Source organism: Brassica napus, chromosome C3 (assembly GCF_020379485.1).
Source record: "Brassica napus cultivar Da-Ae chromosome C3, Da-Ae, whole genome shotgun sequence".
In the NCBI taxonomy this organism is placed as follows: domain Eukaryota; kingdom Viridiplantae; phylum Streptophyta; class Magnoliopsida; order Brassicales; family Brassicaceae; genus Brassica; species Brassica napus.
In genome coordinates, this window is record NC_063446.1 from 33,395,517 (window position 1) to 33,412,798 (window position 17,282).

At 37.1% G+C, this 17,282-nt stretch overlaps 3 protein-coding genes across 6 annotated transcripts; 2 read left to right on the forward strand and 1 right to left on the reverse strand.

Moving 5' to 3' along the window:
• Nucleotides 1–651: 651 nt before the first annotated feature.
• LOC106417227 (cyclin-dependent kinase inhibitor 5-like) lies at nt 652–1,800 on the forward strand. The gene is made up of 3 exons (XM_022699669.2): nt 652–1,201; nt 1,268–1,390; nt 1,486–1,800. The coding sequence occupies exons 1-3, from the start codon at nt 795–797 to the stop codon at nt 1,553–1,555; spliced, it is 600 nt and encodes a 199-aa protein (XP_022555390.1). The 5' UTR covers nt 652–794; the 3' UTR covers nt 1,556–1,800.
• A 3,414-nt stretch (nt 1,801–5,214) lies between these two features.
• Nucleotides 5,215–6,903, forward strand: LOC106447399 (60S ribosomal protein L13a-2). Its single transcript, XM_022699670.2, has 4 exons — nt 5,215–5,557; nt 6,010–6,126; nt 6,225–6,312; nt 6,612–6,903. The coding sequence occupies exons 1-4, from the start codon at nt 5,286–5,288 to the stop codon at nt 6,753–6,755; spliced, it is 621 nt and encodes a 206-aa protein (XP_022555391.1). The 5' UTR covers nt 5,215–5,285; the 3' UTR covers nt 6,756–6,903.
• Nucleotides 6,904–7,231: 328 nt separating this feature from the next.
• On the reverse strand, nt 7,232–17,158 carry LOC106447400 (chromatin modification-related protein EAF1 A). Of its 4 annotated transcripts, none has more exons than XM_013889317.3 (22): nt 16,851–17,158; nt 16,401–16,576; nt 16,262–16,316; nt 16,089–16,186; nt 14,692–16,012; nt 14,465–14,584; nt 14,064–14,261; nt 13,515–13,706; nt 13,340–13,420; nt 13,168–13,222; nt 12,586–13,094; nt 12,436–12,489; nt 12,078–12,123; nt 11,655–11,848; nt 11,520–11,573; nt 11,359–11,439; nt 11,091–11,228; nt 10,889–11,005; nt 10,341–10,441; nt 10,052–10,258; nt 9,570–9,945; nt 7,232–9,328 (listed from the first exon to the last, which is right to left on the reverse strand). In XM_013889317.3, exons 2-22 carry the CDS (start codon nt 16,535–16,537, stop codon nt 7,889–7,891), a joined length of 5,574 nt encoding a protein of 1,857 aa, XP_013744771.1. In that variant the 5' UTR covers nt 16,538–16,576; nt 16,851–17,158; the 3' UTR covers nt 7,232–7,888. The 4 variants fall into 4 exon arrangements, with proteins under 4 accessions (XP_013744771.1, XP_048607051.1, XP_013744770.1 ...); XM_048751094.1 differs by having other exon boundaries at nt 12,424–12,489; XM_013889316.3 differs by having other exon boundaries at nt 13,168–13,225.
• Nucleotides 17,159–17,282: the final 124 nt, after the last annotated feature.

Here is a 17,282-nt window from a genome sequence, read left to right on the forward strand (position 1 = left end):
TTCCTTAGTTGCTTTTATAAAACCACATTTAATTTTATTCTTGATTTTTTGTGATTTGTTTCGATTTTTTTAATGATTTTTTATATTTTCTGTATTTTATACTTATTTTATTAATAAAATAATATAAATATTGTTGTGAATCTTTTATTTTTGTAAAATTTTATGATTATTTTTATATTTATTTTATTAATAAAATAATTTAAAATATTTTTTGGTGAATATTTTGATTTTTTGTGAATTTTTAGTGATTTTGATGATTTGTTTTGAATTTTTTTATGAATTTTTATATTTTCTTTATTTTAATATTTATTTTATTAATAAAATAATTTAAAAAAAAGAACCGACACGTTATCGATTTTGAGCAGTACTGGTTACCATTTTGACTTGATGTACAAGTAAGCCAGGTTGGAGATTTCTTTTGATAAAAGTGTCAATTTGAAAGTTTAGAGTGTGTGAAATATTTTCAGGGTTTAAAATGTGAATGACTGCCACCTTGAAGATTTTTTTATGGGATTTTCCCCTTTTAAATCTTGATTTCATGCTTAATTTTTGGACAAAAGTTTACACATCTGTAAAATTAATTAATCAGATGACCTTAACGAAAAAAAAACACTGCAGAGAAAAACCAACTCCCTAGAAACATTTCACATTTCACTATTTTTTTTCCTCCCTAAAAAACCTTTTCCTTTTTCAGTTTTTCACTTTTAAGATTAAAAATCACTTTCTTCTCTTCCTCTTCATCGTTTCCCTCCTTTCACTCTCAACCAGAGATCCCTTCGATCATCTTCCCGAACATGGGAAGATACATAAAGAAGTCAAAGATCGCCGGCGGAGCCCTTTCCGCAAAAGATATCTCTCACCAAACCGCTTCCGGTTTTCGCACCCGAGCCGCCAAGAACCTCGCCCTGCAGCGTCTCCGATCTCATTCCACTCCGCCGTTCGTCGACGCAGACTCATTTCGCTACCTCCAGCTCCGTAGCCGCCGTCTCGTTAAGCTTCCGTTACTCGCCGACACAAGAAAACAACAGCAGAGACAGCTTGCAAACAGTGTCGGTAAACGACAGACGACGAACCCTAGAGCTAACCCGGTGTTGTCGTCAGAGCCGACGAATCTGGAAGAAGACCGTGGTAGCAACTTGGTGAAGTTTGAGTCTGGTTGTAGTCTTGGAGAGAAAGGTCTCGAGTTCGAATCTGGAGACAGGTAAACTTTAGTGTTACAGACAGAGAGATGATAATTTGAGTTCTTGAATATGTATTTTTTTTACAGAGAAACGACGCCGTGTAGCTTGAGAAGAGACTCAGAAGAAGCTACACAAAGTGTGCCTTCTCATGAGATTGAAGAATTCTTTGCATTCGCAGAGCAGCAACAACAGAGATTCTTCACTGAAAAGTAAAAAAATCCTCTCTTGACGTTGTTATAATGGGTTTGGTTTTAGAGTTTGAGAGTCTGTTATCTGACTTTGGGAGAGTTTAATGGTTTTGCAGGTACAACTTTGACATTGTGTCGGAGAATCCATTGCCAGGACGTTACGAATGGATCAAAGTGGTGCCATGAACTGGTTTGGCTGTAACATGATGTTGTAAAGTTGTGTGATTTATTAGGAAGATCTGTGTTGGAACAGAGGCAATGAAAAATTGCACACAGACTAACAAAGACTAGCCTACTAAAAACCCCAAACATAAGGGTTGGGGTTAACTTGTTAGTTAAGGTAATAATGTAATGTTTTATTTTGGATCAATGGTAATAATGTAATGTTTTAATCTCTCTAACTTGCAAGAAATAAAAATATTTACTGGCTAGATATGTTTCTGTTCTCTGAATCATTCCCTCATAGTTTTCTCTTGTTATTTGTCTGAGTTTGTGGTTCTGCATCTGATTTTACTTTACAAGTCATTCACTTTGGCTTCAAGTTGCAAAAGTGGCAAACTCTTCTGAACAAAAATGTTCGTCACTCACAGGCTTTCCAATCTCTCTTCCTTGTTGATACTGTCCTTTCCGTAGAACGAGACTGAATTTGGGTGTTTCACACTTGCGTAGTTGTACTAACTCACAGAAGTTTGCAGGCTTGTGTATGAAATTGTAGGAGCAAATCAATCATGTGTGTAATATAGGCCTTTTAAAAAAATATATAAAGGCCTTTTATTAAAAAAAAAAAACGATACAAATATGTGTATACAGTGCTTTTCAACGCCTATAGTTAAATAACTACCTATACAGAACTATCTAAATAGGTAACTAAATGAATAGTCAACTTAGATGATTAAATATATATATATCTAAATAATTATCTTACTATCTTAGATATGTAGACAACCACTTAAATAACAATCCAGTTCTCTTATATATAGAGTTGTACATTTAAAAAATATACTTATTAGTTATTAGTTATTAGTTAAATAAAGGACTCCAATAATTCTTCACATTTTATATCCAAACTTGACAAGACTTGCAGCAATATGCTTCCGCCTCTCTCTCTCTCTTCTTTATTGGTACTGCACTCACTGTCTCGCTTTCTGGACCGTTTTCATCAAAAGTCCAAGTTAGCAGCTGAGTTTTGTTTCTTGGTTTATGCAAGTATGTGTCCTCTTTAGATCATTTGTTCATCGGATGAACCAATACATTAAATAATGATGTCGATTCCTATTAATACATCTATTATATTAAAACACAAGTCACAACTTCTCTTCGTGTGTGATTTTTTTAAATTGGACCTTCTGTAGAAAATTATATTTCATTTAATTCTAATTAACATTATGACATCATTAAGATATCACATCTTAAATAATTGACATTTATAACAACTCACCTATAAAATTGTCTTATTTTTTAATTATAAAAATATGTTGAGAAAAAATCCTACAAAATCTTATTAGATATTTTAAATATTATTATAAAATGAATCATTGATTAATTTCGTGATTACTACTCTAATATTATTATAAATTAATGTTAGTTAAAATTTTATTATAAAATATAAAAAAAAATTGTATACTATTTTCTTAAAATTTCTAATTATAGTCTATATTATCTATTAAAATAGAAGTAATGAATTCTTTCATGTATTGTTTTATAATTTGGACCATCCTTTATTTTTTTATTAAATATATTTTATTAAGACTAATAATATATAGAATCTTTGAACTACGTTAATCACAATATCTTTTGATATCTTTTCATTTTAAATATAAATATATATTTTAAAAGTTCTAACAAGTCTGTTTAAAAGATTTTAACAAGATCTTAATTTTTAAAAATTATATGTAAATATTTTTACTAATTTCGAAATTAGTTATGAAATAATATTATACATTTATATATTTTAGAATATTAAAAATATAAATTCTATCATTTTATCAATTATATAATCATAATCAATCATTTTAAGAGAAAATATTAATTATTATATTGTGCTAAATATGATTAAATTATATTAAATTGTTAAATTTATATATTTTATTTTTTATAAGTATTTATATTCGAAATGTAATATGTAGGTAACAGTGTTAATATTAGAAAACTATATAATACACGTATATAAAGTAACATGTATTTCATCAAAGTTAATAATACAAATCATTTATGCATGATATCTTTTTATTTTAAATATAAATATAATTAAATATATACATATATATATATATATATAATTTTTTTAACAAATCTTTTGAAAATATTATAACATTATCTTAATTTTCAAAAAATTTATGTAAATATTTCAACTAATTTCGTAGTTAGCAATGAACTATTATTATGCATTAATATATATATATATATATATATATATTTAGTTATCATTTATAAAATAAAAAATAATTTTTATTATTTTATAATAATAATAGTTCATATTAAATGAGATTAGTATATTGAACTAAATATGATAACATTATATTAAATTGATAAATTTGTAAAAATAGTTTTTATAAATATAAAATATTTATGCTAAAAATATAATACGATGATATAGCGACTTAACATTCAAAAACTATATAATACATGTATAAAAATCGACATATCTTAGACTTTTGTATATATAATAATATATTATCTGAAATAAATAAATGTAAAAATATTGCTAATAGAAAACTTAGTTTTGAAGGTCGTTGGGTCAAAACTGAATATAGATTTAATACAAAAATAATATGTAATATGTTTTTAATGAATATATTAATTTTTAAAATATATATATATACCATAAATGATGTAAAAAAATATTTATGTATATAAAATGAAAATAAACACCCGCACGGTTGTGCGGGTCGAAATCTAGTATGCGTTTAACACCACTGTGCATCTTGTCTGATATTAGTAAATAGTATAACATGATCAATTTTTACAGCTCTAAAAGATGTGTTGCCTTCTTGGTTTTGTCGCCCTTAAACACATGGAAAGAGTATTTCACCGATCAAGCGCTAGTCAAGTCAGTATTTTTGGTTATGAATCCTTCTTATATCCAACAACTATGTGAAGAAAAAAACTACTACATGTTTAGAATGATTTCGGCCCTTAGATTACAACAAGAGTTTACTAGGCCGCAAGTAACTTACTACACCTGTCATGTTATCTCCTAAACTTGGCTACACAAGATATGTTAACATTCATGGAGTCCATCACTCAGCCTTTGCCTCGTTTCTGGCATTACAACTTTATGTACGCCTTTGGTTTCAGAAGCACTTAACATTAGGTTTTAGCCTGTTGGACTGGTAGCACTTGATAGCTACAAAATAATTTCATATTTCCCTATACCAAATCCGCATCTCACGTGTTCTTTAGTCATTTCACCTTTAATAGTTACGCAGCACTTCATACTAACAATCTCATCATCCGCTTTGAAGTATGCTTGACACATACGCATTGATCTGAGTTTGATATAAAGTGTTACCAATGGACTAAAAACCCTACTCCTACCAATTCCATTAATTTAGCTATCCAAGATCGATCATAGATCGATCATATAACAAAATTTTACAAAACACTCGAATCAAACAAACTCAGATCAATGAAGTAACTAATGAACTGTAGAAGAAGGGCAAGTTAGACTCAATCAAGAGAGAAAGCTTTTGAATTTTAAACTTAAAAAAATAAGAAGAGCTTTCATTTCGAAACAGAAGTCCAAAGAAAACTAAGAAGAGCTTTTATTGGGCCTAAACCATCATACTAAAAGCCCAATAACACTAGGTTTAAGAGAAACCCTAATTTAACAGGGAGGACGCTCATATATAAAGCCGCCATTGTTTTCAAGTCGAAACCTTTCTCGAGGAACCAATTCGAATCGAGAGGAAGAAAGATGGTGTCTGGGTCAGGGTTATGCTCGAAGCGTGTCGTGGTCGACGCAAGGCACCACATGCTGGGCCGTCTAGCTTCGATCATCGCTAAGGAGTTGCTCAACGGGCAGAGAGTCGTTGTGGTCAGATGCGAGGAGATTTGCCTGTCAGGTGGATTGGTTCGTCAGAAGATGAAGTACATGAGGTTCATGAGGAAACGCATGAACACTAAGCCTTCTCACGGTCCCATTCACTTCAGGGCTCCCTCTAAGATCTTCTGGCGCACCGTTCGTGGGTTCGTTATCTAATCTCATTTCATCTTTAACTTTGAACTTGTTGGGTGTTTGTATCAATGGCTTAGGTTGCAGAAAGTGTCTTCCTTTCCCTCTTTGTGTAATTTGTATTTGTCAGTAAACATCTGTCTGAAAATGTTATTGAAAAATGAGATCCGAATTATAGTATTGGGTGTTTGTATCAATATCTACATTTACTTGGGGGGTACTAAGGAATGTATTGGGTTACAGAAAGTGTCTGCCTTTCAAGCTTTGTGGAGTTTGTATTTTTCAGACAGCATCTGTCTGGAAATGTATTATCTGAATTATACTGTAGGGTGTTTGTATCAGTTATTGAATGTATTGGGTTACAGAAAGCTAATATTGTCAGACATCATCTTTTTTTTTTTTTTTGATGTAGTTTGGATGTTTTGTGAGAAGATGTTTTGAAAATGTTTTGTTGTTGTTGTGGCAGGATGATCCCACACAAGACCAAGCGTGGAGCTGCTGCTCTTGCACGCTTGAAGGTCTTTGAAGGAGTCCCACCTCCTTACGACAAGGTCAAGAGAATGGTTATTCCTGATGCTCTCAAGTAATCATCCTTTTCTACTCTTCTTTTTGGTATTGAAAATGTCCCCAATGTGTTTCGTTATCAACTGATTTTCTTTTCCCGTATTTGTTATTGCTTAGGGTTTTGAGGCTCCAGGCTGGTCACAAGTACTGCTTGTTGGGACGTCTGTCTTCTGAGGTTGGCTGGAACCACTACGATACCATTAAGGTTTGTCCTTTTTTCATAGTTATTATGTCTTGGGAACAAATAATTTTCATTTACTACTATTGTTTTCAAATGTATAATAAGCTTTGCTGATAAACCAAATATAGTTGCTCTGTCAATTGAATTTCATTGAACATCATTTTCATTGTTTGAATGCTTACTTAGTAAAAATAAGTTGGTAGGTGACTCCTGCTGATTATGATTGTACAGTCTTTTTAGTTATTATGAGGCCATATCATCTCACTGAATCTGATTCTGAGGAAAAAACTGGGATTTTACCTTCTGGTATGTTGTGTTTGCAGGAGCTTGAGGTCAAAAGAAAGGAGAGGTCACAGGCTGTGTATGAGCGTAAGAAGCAGCTCAGCAAGCTCAGGACTAAGGCCGAAAAGGTTGCAGAGGAGAAGCTTGGTTCGCAGCTCGATGTTCTTGCACCCATCAAGTACTGAGAATTGGCATCTATCTTTTGGTTTAATACTTAATTTGGTGCTCGTCTCGATTCTACCTTTGAATTTTGTTTCTGCTTTTAGTAGCTTGTAAACTTGAAGATTGGAATGAGACTTTTTGGTTTTTTTGATTGAACAATCTGTTATGGTTCTTGGCTCTTTTCTCTAAGATCAATGGTCAAGTTTGAAAATTTTAAATGCGAAAACCTATGAATTCTATACTCTGGGCGAGCTTAACACATCCCTAGCCGCACGTTGTGTAGTGCTTCAACTTACCAAACTATCGTGACGGTTTCACCAGCCCCATACAATTTTGTTGACATTGTAAAATAATGTCAATAACATTTCTATGTATGCAATTTTGTTAATCTCACAAAGTTAGTTCAACACGAAAAGTGTTGGTACCTTAACAAAACAAAAGATAACATTTTGTGCTGGTCTAATCAAGATATGCATATGTAATCCAATGTCATGGCAGCTTGGAAACATATGGTCTCTTTTGTTTGCTTTCCCATTTAACCATAAAAAGAAAGAACAACAATAATACATTTAAATTAAACTAACCTAAACCCACAAGAGTAGAAATTAGAAAGGAACAAACAAAAAGAAAAGGCTTCTAAAGGCCCTAAATATATGCCACATGATGAGGAAACAAATAAAAAAAAGAGTGGGTGGAAGAGCAGACTTCTATACAAAACATTATAAACTGTTTCCACTCTCCCAAACCAAGAGATGAGAAGCAAGAAGAAGGGACTTCACTCTATGATGCGGTGGTAATTTACATACATAATACCCTTTCTCCCTTGTGTTCAAAAGATGTCAAAAAGACCATCATGAATCTACTATCTATCCACCTTCTTTCCCCGTTTATCTTCCTCTGCCCTCATCGAATATGCAAACTCAACCTGCAGAGTTTACAATCTACTTTGGCTGGACCAAAACAATGTTTAAGTTATACACCATCTCAGCCAAATCCAAAGACCACCCACTTGATGATGTTTAATGCCACAGTGAGGATCCGACTCTGTACAAACCAGTTTCTGAGTACCTGTACATGGCCGTCGGTAAGGGCCAGCATAACCCTTTGCAGGATTTACAACTACTCGAGGTTCTAGGTTTTTCATCTGATGTGCCTCTCATTCCACTTTTGTCTCAGGAGGTTTGGGAGACGGTAGTTTTTGTGCTTCTTCTAGTTGAGGAGGCTGATGATCAGAAGCAACATGTTTCTGATTTTGTACAGTCAGCTGCTCTGGCAACTTTGGTCGTCTCTGTTCTACTGAAGGTAGGGATGGCTGTCTCTGTATTACGCCCTTGAGCTCCTGACAAGGTACGCCAGCAGGCAAATGCTTCTTACTACAAGCTAAATCTGTATTAGAACTGTTTACTACTTTAGGAGCAGCGCTTTGCACAGAGGCGGCATTTGATGGAGGTTCCAATGGATTTGGAGAAGGCACAGCAGTAGAACCAACTGCTTTAACTTTTTTCGAATCATCACTCACTTCAGGCATACCCTTGCTCGTACTCATACTACTAGTGGTATTGGTGACAGACTGCGGAACACGTGGCACAAACTCAGCTTGGGACTTCCTTGATAAATCAGAGTTCCCTAGATGATTCTGATGAACAATTCGCTGAGCTGTTGGCTGCACCTGGCGCTGCTTTTGGTGTAGCAATAAATGCTGATGGTTGGAAGGTGCAACTGCCGGTGAAATTGACGGACTAGAGACCGCAGGTGAGCTCTGGCCTTGAATGCAATCGTCTGAAGGTAACTGTACTTGTTGTTGTTGTTGGGACGGAGATGTAGCTCCAGGAAATGCTTTTGGCAGTTGCTGATCAGACCTAACTGGAACCACTGCCTCTCCTTTTTCGGTACCCTGACTTGATGGGGGCATGGTGAAACCATTCAGGTGTGACTGATCAACAGTGATGTTCTGATGGATCATGTTTCCTCTACCCATCCCCTTTGATTGTTTACTCGGCTGTTGACCTTGCGTTGGCTGTCGCTGGTGTGGATGTTGTCTTCCAGATTGCTGGTGGTGTTGCCGCTGCCGTTGTTTTCCAGATTGGTTGTTCATTCCAAGAGCACCAGACTGAGGATTCCTACCAAGACCATGAAGCGGCAACTGAGATTTTTGAGGGTTCTGTTGGGCCATAGCACTATTAGGAGAGGTAGACACTGGAGGGATTGGTAATGGCTGAGGCGAAACAGGTGGTTGAGTCTGAGGACTTTTTTGTGGAGGAGGAGAAATAGAAGTTCCCTGAGGTTGTTGTTGTCCATGTGGCACAGTAGTATTAGATGCTGCAAGCTGCTGTTGCTGTTGCTGTTGCATATACCTCTGGTGCATTTGCCTTTGACGGAGAGCAAATCCGTCTTGCTGTGCCCCAGTGGCATGACTTAGGCTTGGGCTTTGGAGCTGAGGATTATGCGAGTTGCCAAGAACATGCGACTGCTGTGGCATCTGATGCTGCTGGGAAACATGGCCTGGGTACGACTGAACAGAAGTTGTCTGGTTGTTGGTAAATCCAGAACTCAAACTACCGAAAGCTGGGATCCGCTGACTGTTCCCTTGAGCAGCCTGCATCAGAAACTCAGGCATATCAGTTTTCATCTTCACTGGATTATTCGTTATGATGCCAAGCAGTTTCAAAAAGTCATTCGAGTAGCGGTAGACAAAACAATCAGAAGCGCTGAATAAATTAGCCCGGGTGGTCAAGTAAGAAAATAGGTAATTATTATGCTACTTTCCCGCATGCAAGTAATCTTAAAACCTAACTGTAATAGTTACCATAGAAGCAAACAAAAACCAAGTAGCTTACCCGCATCATATGCTGAACGGCTTCACGAGGCGGCCTGACCATGGAGTTTCTTGGAGAAGCTCCTCTTCCAGAGTTAATATTACCAGTGTTTGAAATTCCCACCATACCAGAGGACATCATGCTAACAGTATTTGGCATTGCTGGTGAGCCAATCCCTTGAAAGCCAGACCTCGACATGGGTGTGCCCCTGTTCGTTCCACTTACACCCATGGTGTTTACACCAGGAACCACGCAATGTCCGGATCCGGAGACAGCTCCATGAGTTGATATAGAATTCTGCTGCAGGTTTTTACCCGATGACATCTGATTAAACCGTTGGAGTCTGTGTTGTTCATCAAGTGGCAAAGACCCTCTAGGAACGTTGAATCTACCATCCCTGAAAAAGGAAAAAAAATATATATAAACAACCAAAGAAGTAACAATCCTCGAGTTCATTGAGCGGAGATGCAGAAACGTGCGCATTCACCCAAACCACTGTCTACCTTGGAGAAGCACTGTGTAGACCAGGTGTGGTTGGTAAATTGTTACCCGGAACCACACCAGATGATCCAGAAGTGGATGGAGTGGCTCCAGAAGAAGGGAGCACTGGTGTCCCTTGATTCAACATTGGAAGACCCGGATGTGAACCTGGACTTTCAAGTGAAAATAAATCTTGACCTGAAGTTGACGCATCACAGAGATCAAGGGGCCTTCATCCAGAGAGTAGTAAAATATCAGATTCGCGGAAGTAGTTGTCAGGAAATTATATATAACGGAAACACCAAAACTTACGTTAGAACACCTCCATTCAGATTATTCGGGAATACTTGAGAAAGAGCCATGACTTGTGAATTGTGAACTGGTACTATCTGCTTTGAATCCCGACCATCATTCTTGAAGATCGATGAAACAGTAGAAAACAGACATAATTAGTAACAAGAAAACAAAATTACTTTAGAATTATTAATGACTTTAGCAAATGTTAGCCAAGTTTACAGATATGCTTTGAAACATGCCTTCTACTGTTCTACAGCATAATAGACTCTGACTATAAAAAGAGAAGACAGACTATCTTCTCAAATTCTATATCTCGGATTTCTATAAGCAAAAGCGTTTTCCATCTCCAGTGCAGCTTAAAAACCTAATTTCGTGAGAAGATTCTGGAACTATAAGTTCAGACCCATACAGTATTCTTCCAACAAGAGAGAAACGAAAACTTGAACTATCACTATTGCTACACAACCGTTGAAATAAAAATGGAAAAGCAAATGCAGAAAGAAAGTCCACTAGTTTCAGGTTACAAGCTTGCAAAACAGTAACAAAGTACTAGGTGAACCAACCTGTGTCTTTCTACAGTGTAGCTTCTTCCCAATTAAACAAATCTTCTCAAAATGGGATTTTAGGGTATCTTCCTCCATTGGCCCTTGCAGTCGCTGAAACAACTGTCTTGCACTTCCCTGAATATACAAACATACAATGGGTATCTGAATTAATCTAAACATAGTGGACACTTTATTCAGCGTTTCAGAGCTAAGGGAAAACCTTCGGGATGCCAGGCAAAGTGGATGGATAAGACTGTGAAGTCCCCGAATCTTCAGCACTATCAGCCCCATCACTCGCAGTCTTGTCCATCAGAATCTTATGCCGCTCCTTGCACTCAATCGGATTACGATATATACACTGGAAAAAAACGGATACCAATAGTCAGATCAAATCAGTCAGTAACGAATCCCACATGTTCACTAGAAAAGAAACAAAAAGTGAAATCAATAGAAGAATCCCATAATTTTTCAAAATAACATGCATTTACCTTAATTTTGAGAGCGCTATTCATTGCATCACTAATGAGCTCCCAGTTAGGGCCCATGTCATGCACCAAGACAACAAGCGCCTAAAAGGTGGAAAATAATTAGATATTCATAGAGCAAGCTAACAGTATATCGATGTTAAGGAAGATGACAAATAGAACACCTGATCCTCAAATTGTGACCAAGTAGTTCCAGAGCCATGCTGGCTGGAAGAAATCTGCGTAAATCCAAATTTCAAGTTAAAAAAGTCTTAAAATAAAGCGACTGGAGGAGTTAGCAAAACTTCAACAGCATATACCTTGAGGCCTTTTATTTTTCTGGCCCTATCACGACTTCCAATAAATTTGATAGATTTGTTGGAGTTGGACATATTGCTCATCTGGGAAGCTGCCGGAGAAGGAATTGATCCAGTGAGACCCATGGCCCCATCAAAATTGTTCTCAACCAATTGCTTGGTGGTCTTTTGCTTCTTTGCATGATGACCGTACAGACCTTATACGATACAACCAAGATATGTCAAAGAATTAAAAACAAGGCATTGAGGCATAAAAAGGGAATATGTCGATAAAGCAGCAAACTTATGCAAGTTTCCAGAAACAGTTGAATCAATCCAAATTACAACCTTCTACTCTAGGTTTATAACTAGTTAACTACACAGTATCCAGCTTTTTATTTTTATAGTTACAATGCATCAGAGTAAAAACGAAGTTGCAAATAATACCATTCGTATCGAAATGATTCTCTGGTCGCTTCTTACAGTGGTCCTTCTGCCAAAATAAGGACAAATTAAAACCTTTTATGGGAAGTCCATTACTAGTACTGGTACATGGTACATATTTGACAACTATCCTAACTTAAAGATCTAATTACAAAAAATATGAAAAACGGAAGCAAATAATAAATTTGTAAACATTTCAATCCCAAGAATAGGCTACAAACATCAAACCAATCCAACATGTAGCAAAATTTTCATTTTAGCAAAAGCTAGTCAAGCATTAACATCCATTACAACACACCACCTGAAATTCAGGCATACTTTTCCTAAACATTTGTTCATAAGATTTTACCAATGAAATCACCTGTTCAGCATGGACTGATGAATCGAGATGCCAGGTTTGGTCATAAGCAGACCCCTGCAACAAATGAAATTGAAATTATGCAATGTATGGTAAAACTAATAGCAACTATTCTTAGCAAAAAAAGTAAGAGATGCGCAAATTGCAAACTACCAGATGAATCTTCTTCTTCTTTTTAGGTTTTCCTGACGTTTCAGCCATGTCATAAGGTAGCTGCTTCTCAAAGGTACCACTTGATTCAACCTCTGTGCCTTTTTGAAATGCTGATCCACCAGGCAAACTACTTTGTTCATCCTGAAAAGAACCAGTATCCCCACTAGATGCATCTGTCTTTGACGGCACTGGTAAGCTCCCAGCAGTAGCATATCCAAATGAACCCACAATCCTCGGCCTGGAAGCAGTGCGCACGCGCGTCGGAACTGAGCCGGCATTTATATTACTACCAGGCCTTCTCGCCATCAAATTGGATGAGTTAGACCCACCTGTGTAGTTTACATAATCAGCTCCAAGATCATAAGACCGGGCAGAATGTGACTTCATCAAATTCTTCCTTTTTTTGTGGCTCAAATTAAATGATTTGCTGCACTCGAAAGCTCTAGGAAGATAATAGGCACTCGTTTCTCCTTCATCCTCATCAAACGCTGTGACATCGTATTCTATATCTACAGTGGAGAAAAAATGTCAGTAAATTATTAACTAGCAGGTGAAGCTTAACCAACCAATAATTGTTCATACCTCCAGCAGCATCATAGCCTGATGTATCAACCTCCTCCTTCATGCTGTTTCCATACTTCTGGGAACAAATACATACTGTTAAATATCTTGGGATACCAGATTTAAAATTTCAGGAAAATGTGTAATCAACATTACAACATGAGAGCTCCTAGCACAGAACAATCTAAAATACCTCACAGCGTGCGAGATGGGTCTCAATAGATATTTGGTACACCTTCATTGCACCCGATGGAACTGAATAAAATAGGCTTTCCTGCACAGTAACAAAGCTCAATCAGCTATAATATAGAGCTATCTTCAGCAATATTTTCAACTGAGACTGCAGAAAAGTTAACAAAATTTCATACTTCTGTTAGCTGATGATCAGCAAGAGATACATCCAATATTTCTGGGTCACACACGTGGTCGGGTGTCGATGGTGCAGCTGAATGATAGGGAACAGAAGAGTTGTTATACTTCAAGAATCTACTTGCATACTCCCTGACACCCGCAGCAAAACATTTTCTGCCACTATCACAATTAGATTCTTGGCTCGTCTCCTGCAGATGGGCACGGTATTACAACGCAAGATACCATTAAGTTTACAAAATAATAACATAGATAGCAAAAGAACCAAGGATTCTTAGAGGTAAATGGAAGACAATTCAATAAGATAAGAAAGTTACGGCTAATAAATTCAACAAAGGATTTATCAGTAGATTGCTTGCAGTGTAGACAGAAAACAATATGATTTCAGGACATTGATGTTGTCAATACTTCCATTTAACAACTGTGTATGTATGTGTATGCATGTGTTTAAATATGCATAATTCTGATCTTTTTTTTAGAAAAAAGGGAAGAGCCACATGATCACCATTGCCATCAAAAACCACAAAAGAGGGCTGTGAGTGAAATACCTTATTATTTCTCAAGTTTGTCTTCTCCAGCTCCCTAGGAACCTCCACAGAGCTCCAAAATTCCAAGACAGCATTAGATAGGATTGAAGCTATATTTTTCAGCTTTCTGTACTGAATTTGTTTCTCCAACCTCAACTGAGAAGTCAAAGCAACTCGATGGCAAATTTGTGCAGCAGCAGTCATCTTCCAAAGACGCTCCTAGAAGACAAAAAGAAAAATGTGAAAATAAAGAACATGCAATATCAATGAAAAATGTTCCGCCAACATGTGGACAAGCTCATTTATGCATAGGAACGTCCAGATGCTACTGGAAACAAACAGAACAACAATCCACAGAATGCAGCAATTTCCATGCAGCTATATAGAATTTTAATCAGAAAGCTGATTCAACTAGACCATACCTGCGCAAAATCATTTGCCAGCCATGCCATTTCTTCGAGGACAAAATCCCATTGACATTTCTCACGAACCTCCAGTGGTGCAGTACCACAAGATAACTCGGCAATTCTTCTTCTCTTTAACTGTTAGTGTATTATACCAGACATAAAAAAGATGAAGAGGTATATAAGTAACTAGAAAGCTCAACAGCTTAAGATCATGATCATCAAGCCAAGTTGAAAAAGAAAACCTGTATAATTCGTGCCTCCTCAAGAATAGAGTCTTCCTTCACATTATCTAAGACCTTTGAGCCTTCATCTGAGCTAGGCTGATGTTTTAATGCTTCAACGTCAGTTCCTGACAATACATTATTACCAACCACGCTGGAATTTGCGTCTACAGATGCCTGAGGTATTGCAGGGTGCAAGGAGCTACTAGGATTGTTAGCTAAAACACTACCACCTTCCTTGCCATTCTCAGTGTCAGAATATTTCTCTTCATTTTGAAGCTCAGGTGTACTTCTGTAGTTTTCATTTTCAATTTTAACCGAATTTATCTGCAGTTCACGCGTAGGGCTGCACTCACCAGTAATGGTGGTAGATCGACCCGTCTCATCCTCAATCATCAGTTCACCAACTGTATGATTAAGCAACCCCTCTACTCTTGAAGCCTTCTGCACAGAGTTTTCATCTGAGTCCAGTTTGTCCACTCTATAAAGACCTCTTTCAGTATCTACATCTACTTCTAACTTGTTAGCACGAGAAGGCTCTAACCCTTTTGTCCCTGCAGCTCCTCTATCTGTCAAACTTTCTTTTTCTCCGGTAGAATATCCTAGCTCATTCGATTGGGTATAATTATTTTTCTGGCCAGCTATTACTGCAGCTTTGGGAGAACCAATCTCTGTACTATTCAAAACTAGGTCTGCCTTTTTCCCAGCCTCTTCAAAAGGCAAATCTGCGGAGGTTTTTCTACATGTAACGTCTGCTTCATCTTTCATCAGACTAGTTCTGGATACAGCAGCACTCTCTCGTACGATAGGTTCACCATCCACCTTGGTATTCAGCAGATTGGTAGGAGCTACATTTGTCGGAACAATGGTACCATTTGAATTTCCAAATACTGGACAAGACACAGAGGTTGTTTGCTTATCCTTTTGATTGGCTGCGTCAGGAATACAACCCTTTCCGTCAACTGATCCTCTGCGAGCAGAGAGAGACGTTGCAAGACCACCACGGTTCTGAATCAAATCCATAGAACTTGACCGTGCTGGATCCCGATTTATCTTTGTTCTGTTCCTACGAGCATACGGTCGAAAGATTGCAGAATCCTCTGTTTCTTTGGTATTCTGGTTGGTGTTCGCTTTGGAAGACCGTTCTGACTCTGACGTCCTGTTTTGCCTATTAGGATATTTCGAACTGTTTTCTCCCTCAACTGACTTGTTTCCAGAATCAAACAGTAAAAGATTATCCGCTGTATTGGGTTCAGAAACTGTAGGAACTGCGGGTCTACCACTACTCTCCGCGGAGTCTCCATGTGGTGAGGCAGTCATAGCAAAACTATCCTTGACTTCACTGTAGGGTTTATACGTTAAAAGTGATGAGTCAATCCATAACATATAATAGGAAACTATAACAAAACGGAATGTACCTGTTTAGAAAATGCTCTGCTTGCTGATCTGTGAGTGATGTAGACTGGAAGCTAAGCGAAGTTGCAACACCAAACTTGAAATCCAAGGGATTACCTCCCTGAAGCAGATAGAAGAGTAAAATAAGTTTCCCCAAAGGAAAGAGAAGAGGGAAACAGCAAAGATGTAATCATACTTTCTCGAGAAACTCCAGTTCTCTCCTTCTTTCCTCCCGGACATCATACTCTTGCCTGTTAGAAAGAAGCGTCTCCGTTACACACTGTAGAGTGTTTAAACACATCGCAGAGGAAGTAGAGCGTCTCAAACTAAAATACCTTAACTCCGCTTGAGCCTTCTCAATAGCAGTGGGAGACGTTTTGAGACCAATACCACCACCTCCACTATCGATAACTCCTCCCATGGAATCAACCTCAGCATTTACTAGAACATATCCCGAAACGCTTCCATGCATCACCACCTTGGATGATGTCCCATTACTTCAACACCTTAACTGAAAAAAAAAAACAAATAAAGATTCTTTCAGATAATCATTCGCTTCCAGTATAACGAAGATCACGCCATTAAATATAAAAGACAGACTCAGTAGTAGATAAAGGCTCTTAGATACCAATGTTGCACAAACTATTAAATGATCTGCTGAGCTAGTTAATGAAGTGCCCACGAACACTGTTCCACATTTATAAGCTAAAAGGAGGTAAGAGTTACAAAGACGACTCAATCAACATTGCCCTAATCAGAAAGAAACTCGAAGAAGAGTGAAGGACCTGAATTTTGACGTGAGGCAAAAAGCTAGGGCACAGAACTCGCTCGGGCAATCACCAATCTAAAATTAGCTTCTTCTCTCTCTCTCCTAGGGTTTCCCTGAAGAATGAACAGACCCTTTGTTTAAGCTTCAATTCGAAGAAGAAATCGATTTCTCAGGGAAACAAGAAGCTTCTCCATGAATTTCCTCTTTTCAATTTTGGTTTCCCTCTCGGGAGATTTTTTTTTTTGGGTTGTTCTTGCTGATGTTTTTTTTTTCTCGGTCTCTCTCTCTCTCCTCGAAGCAGTGTGCGACTCTCTCTCTCTCTCTCTCTCTCTCTCTCTCTCTCTCTCTTCAACTTCGAGTTATGGGTCTGGGCTTTCGTTTTACTTTTGTTGGGCTCTCTATCTTTCGGGCTTTGACAGTCTCATGGAATAAATAATAAATAACTTGC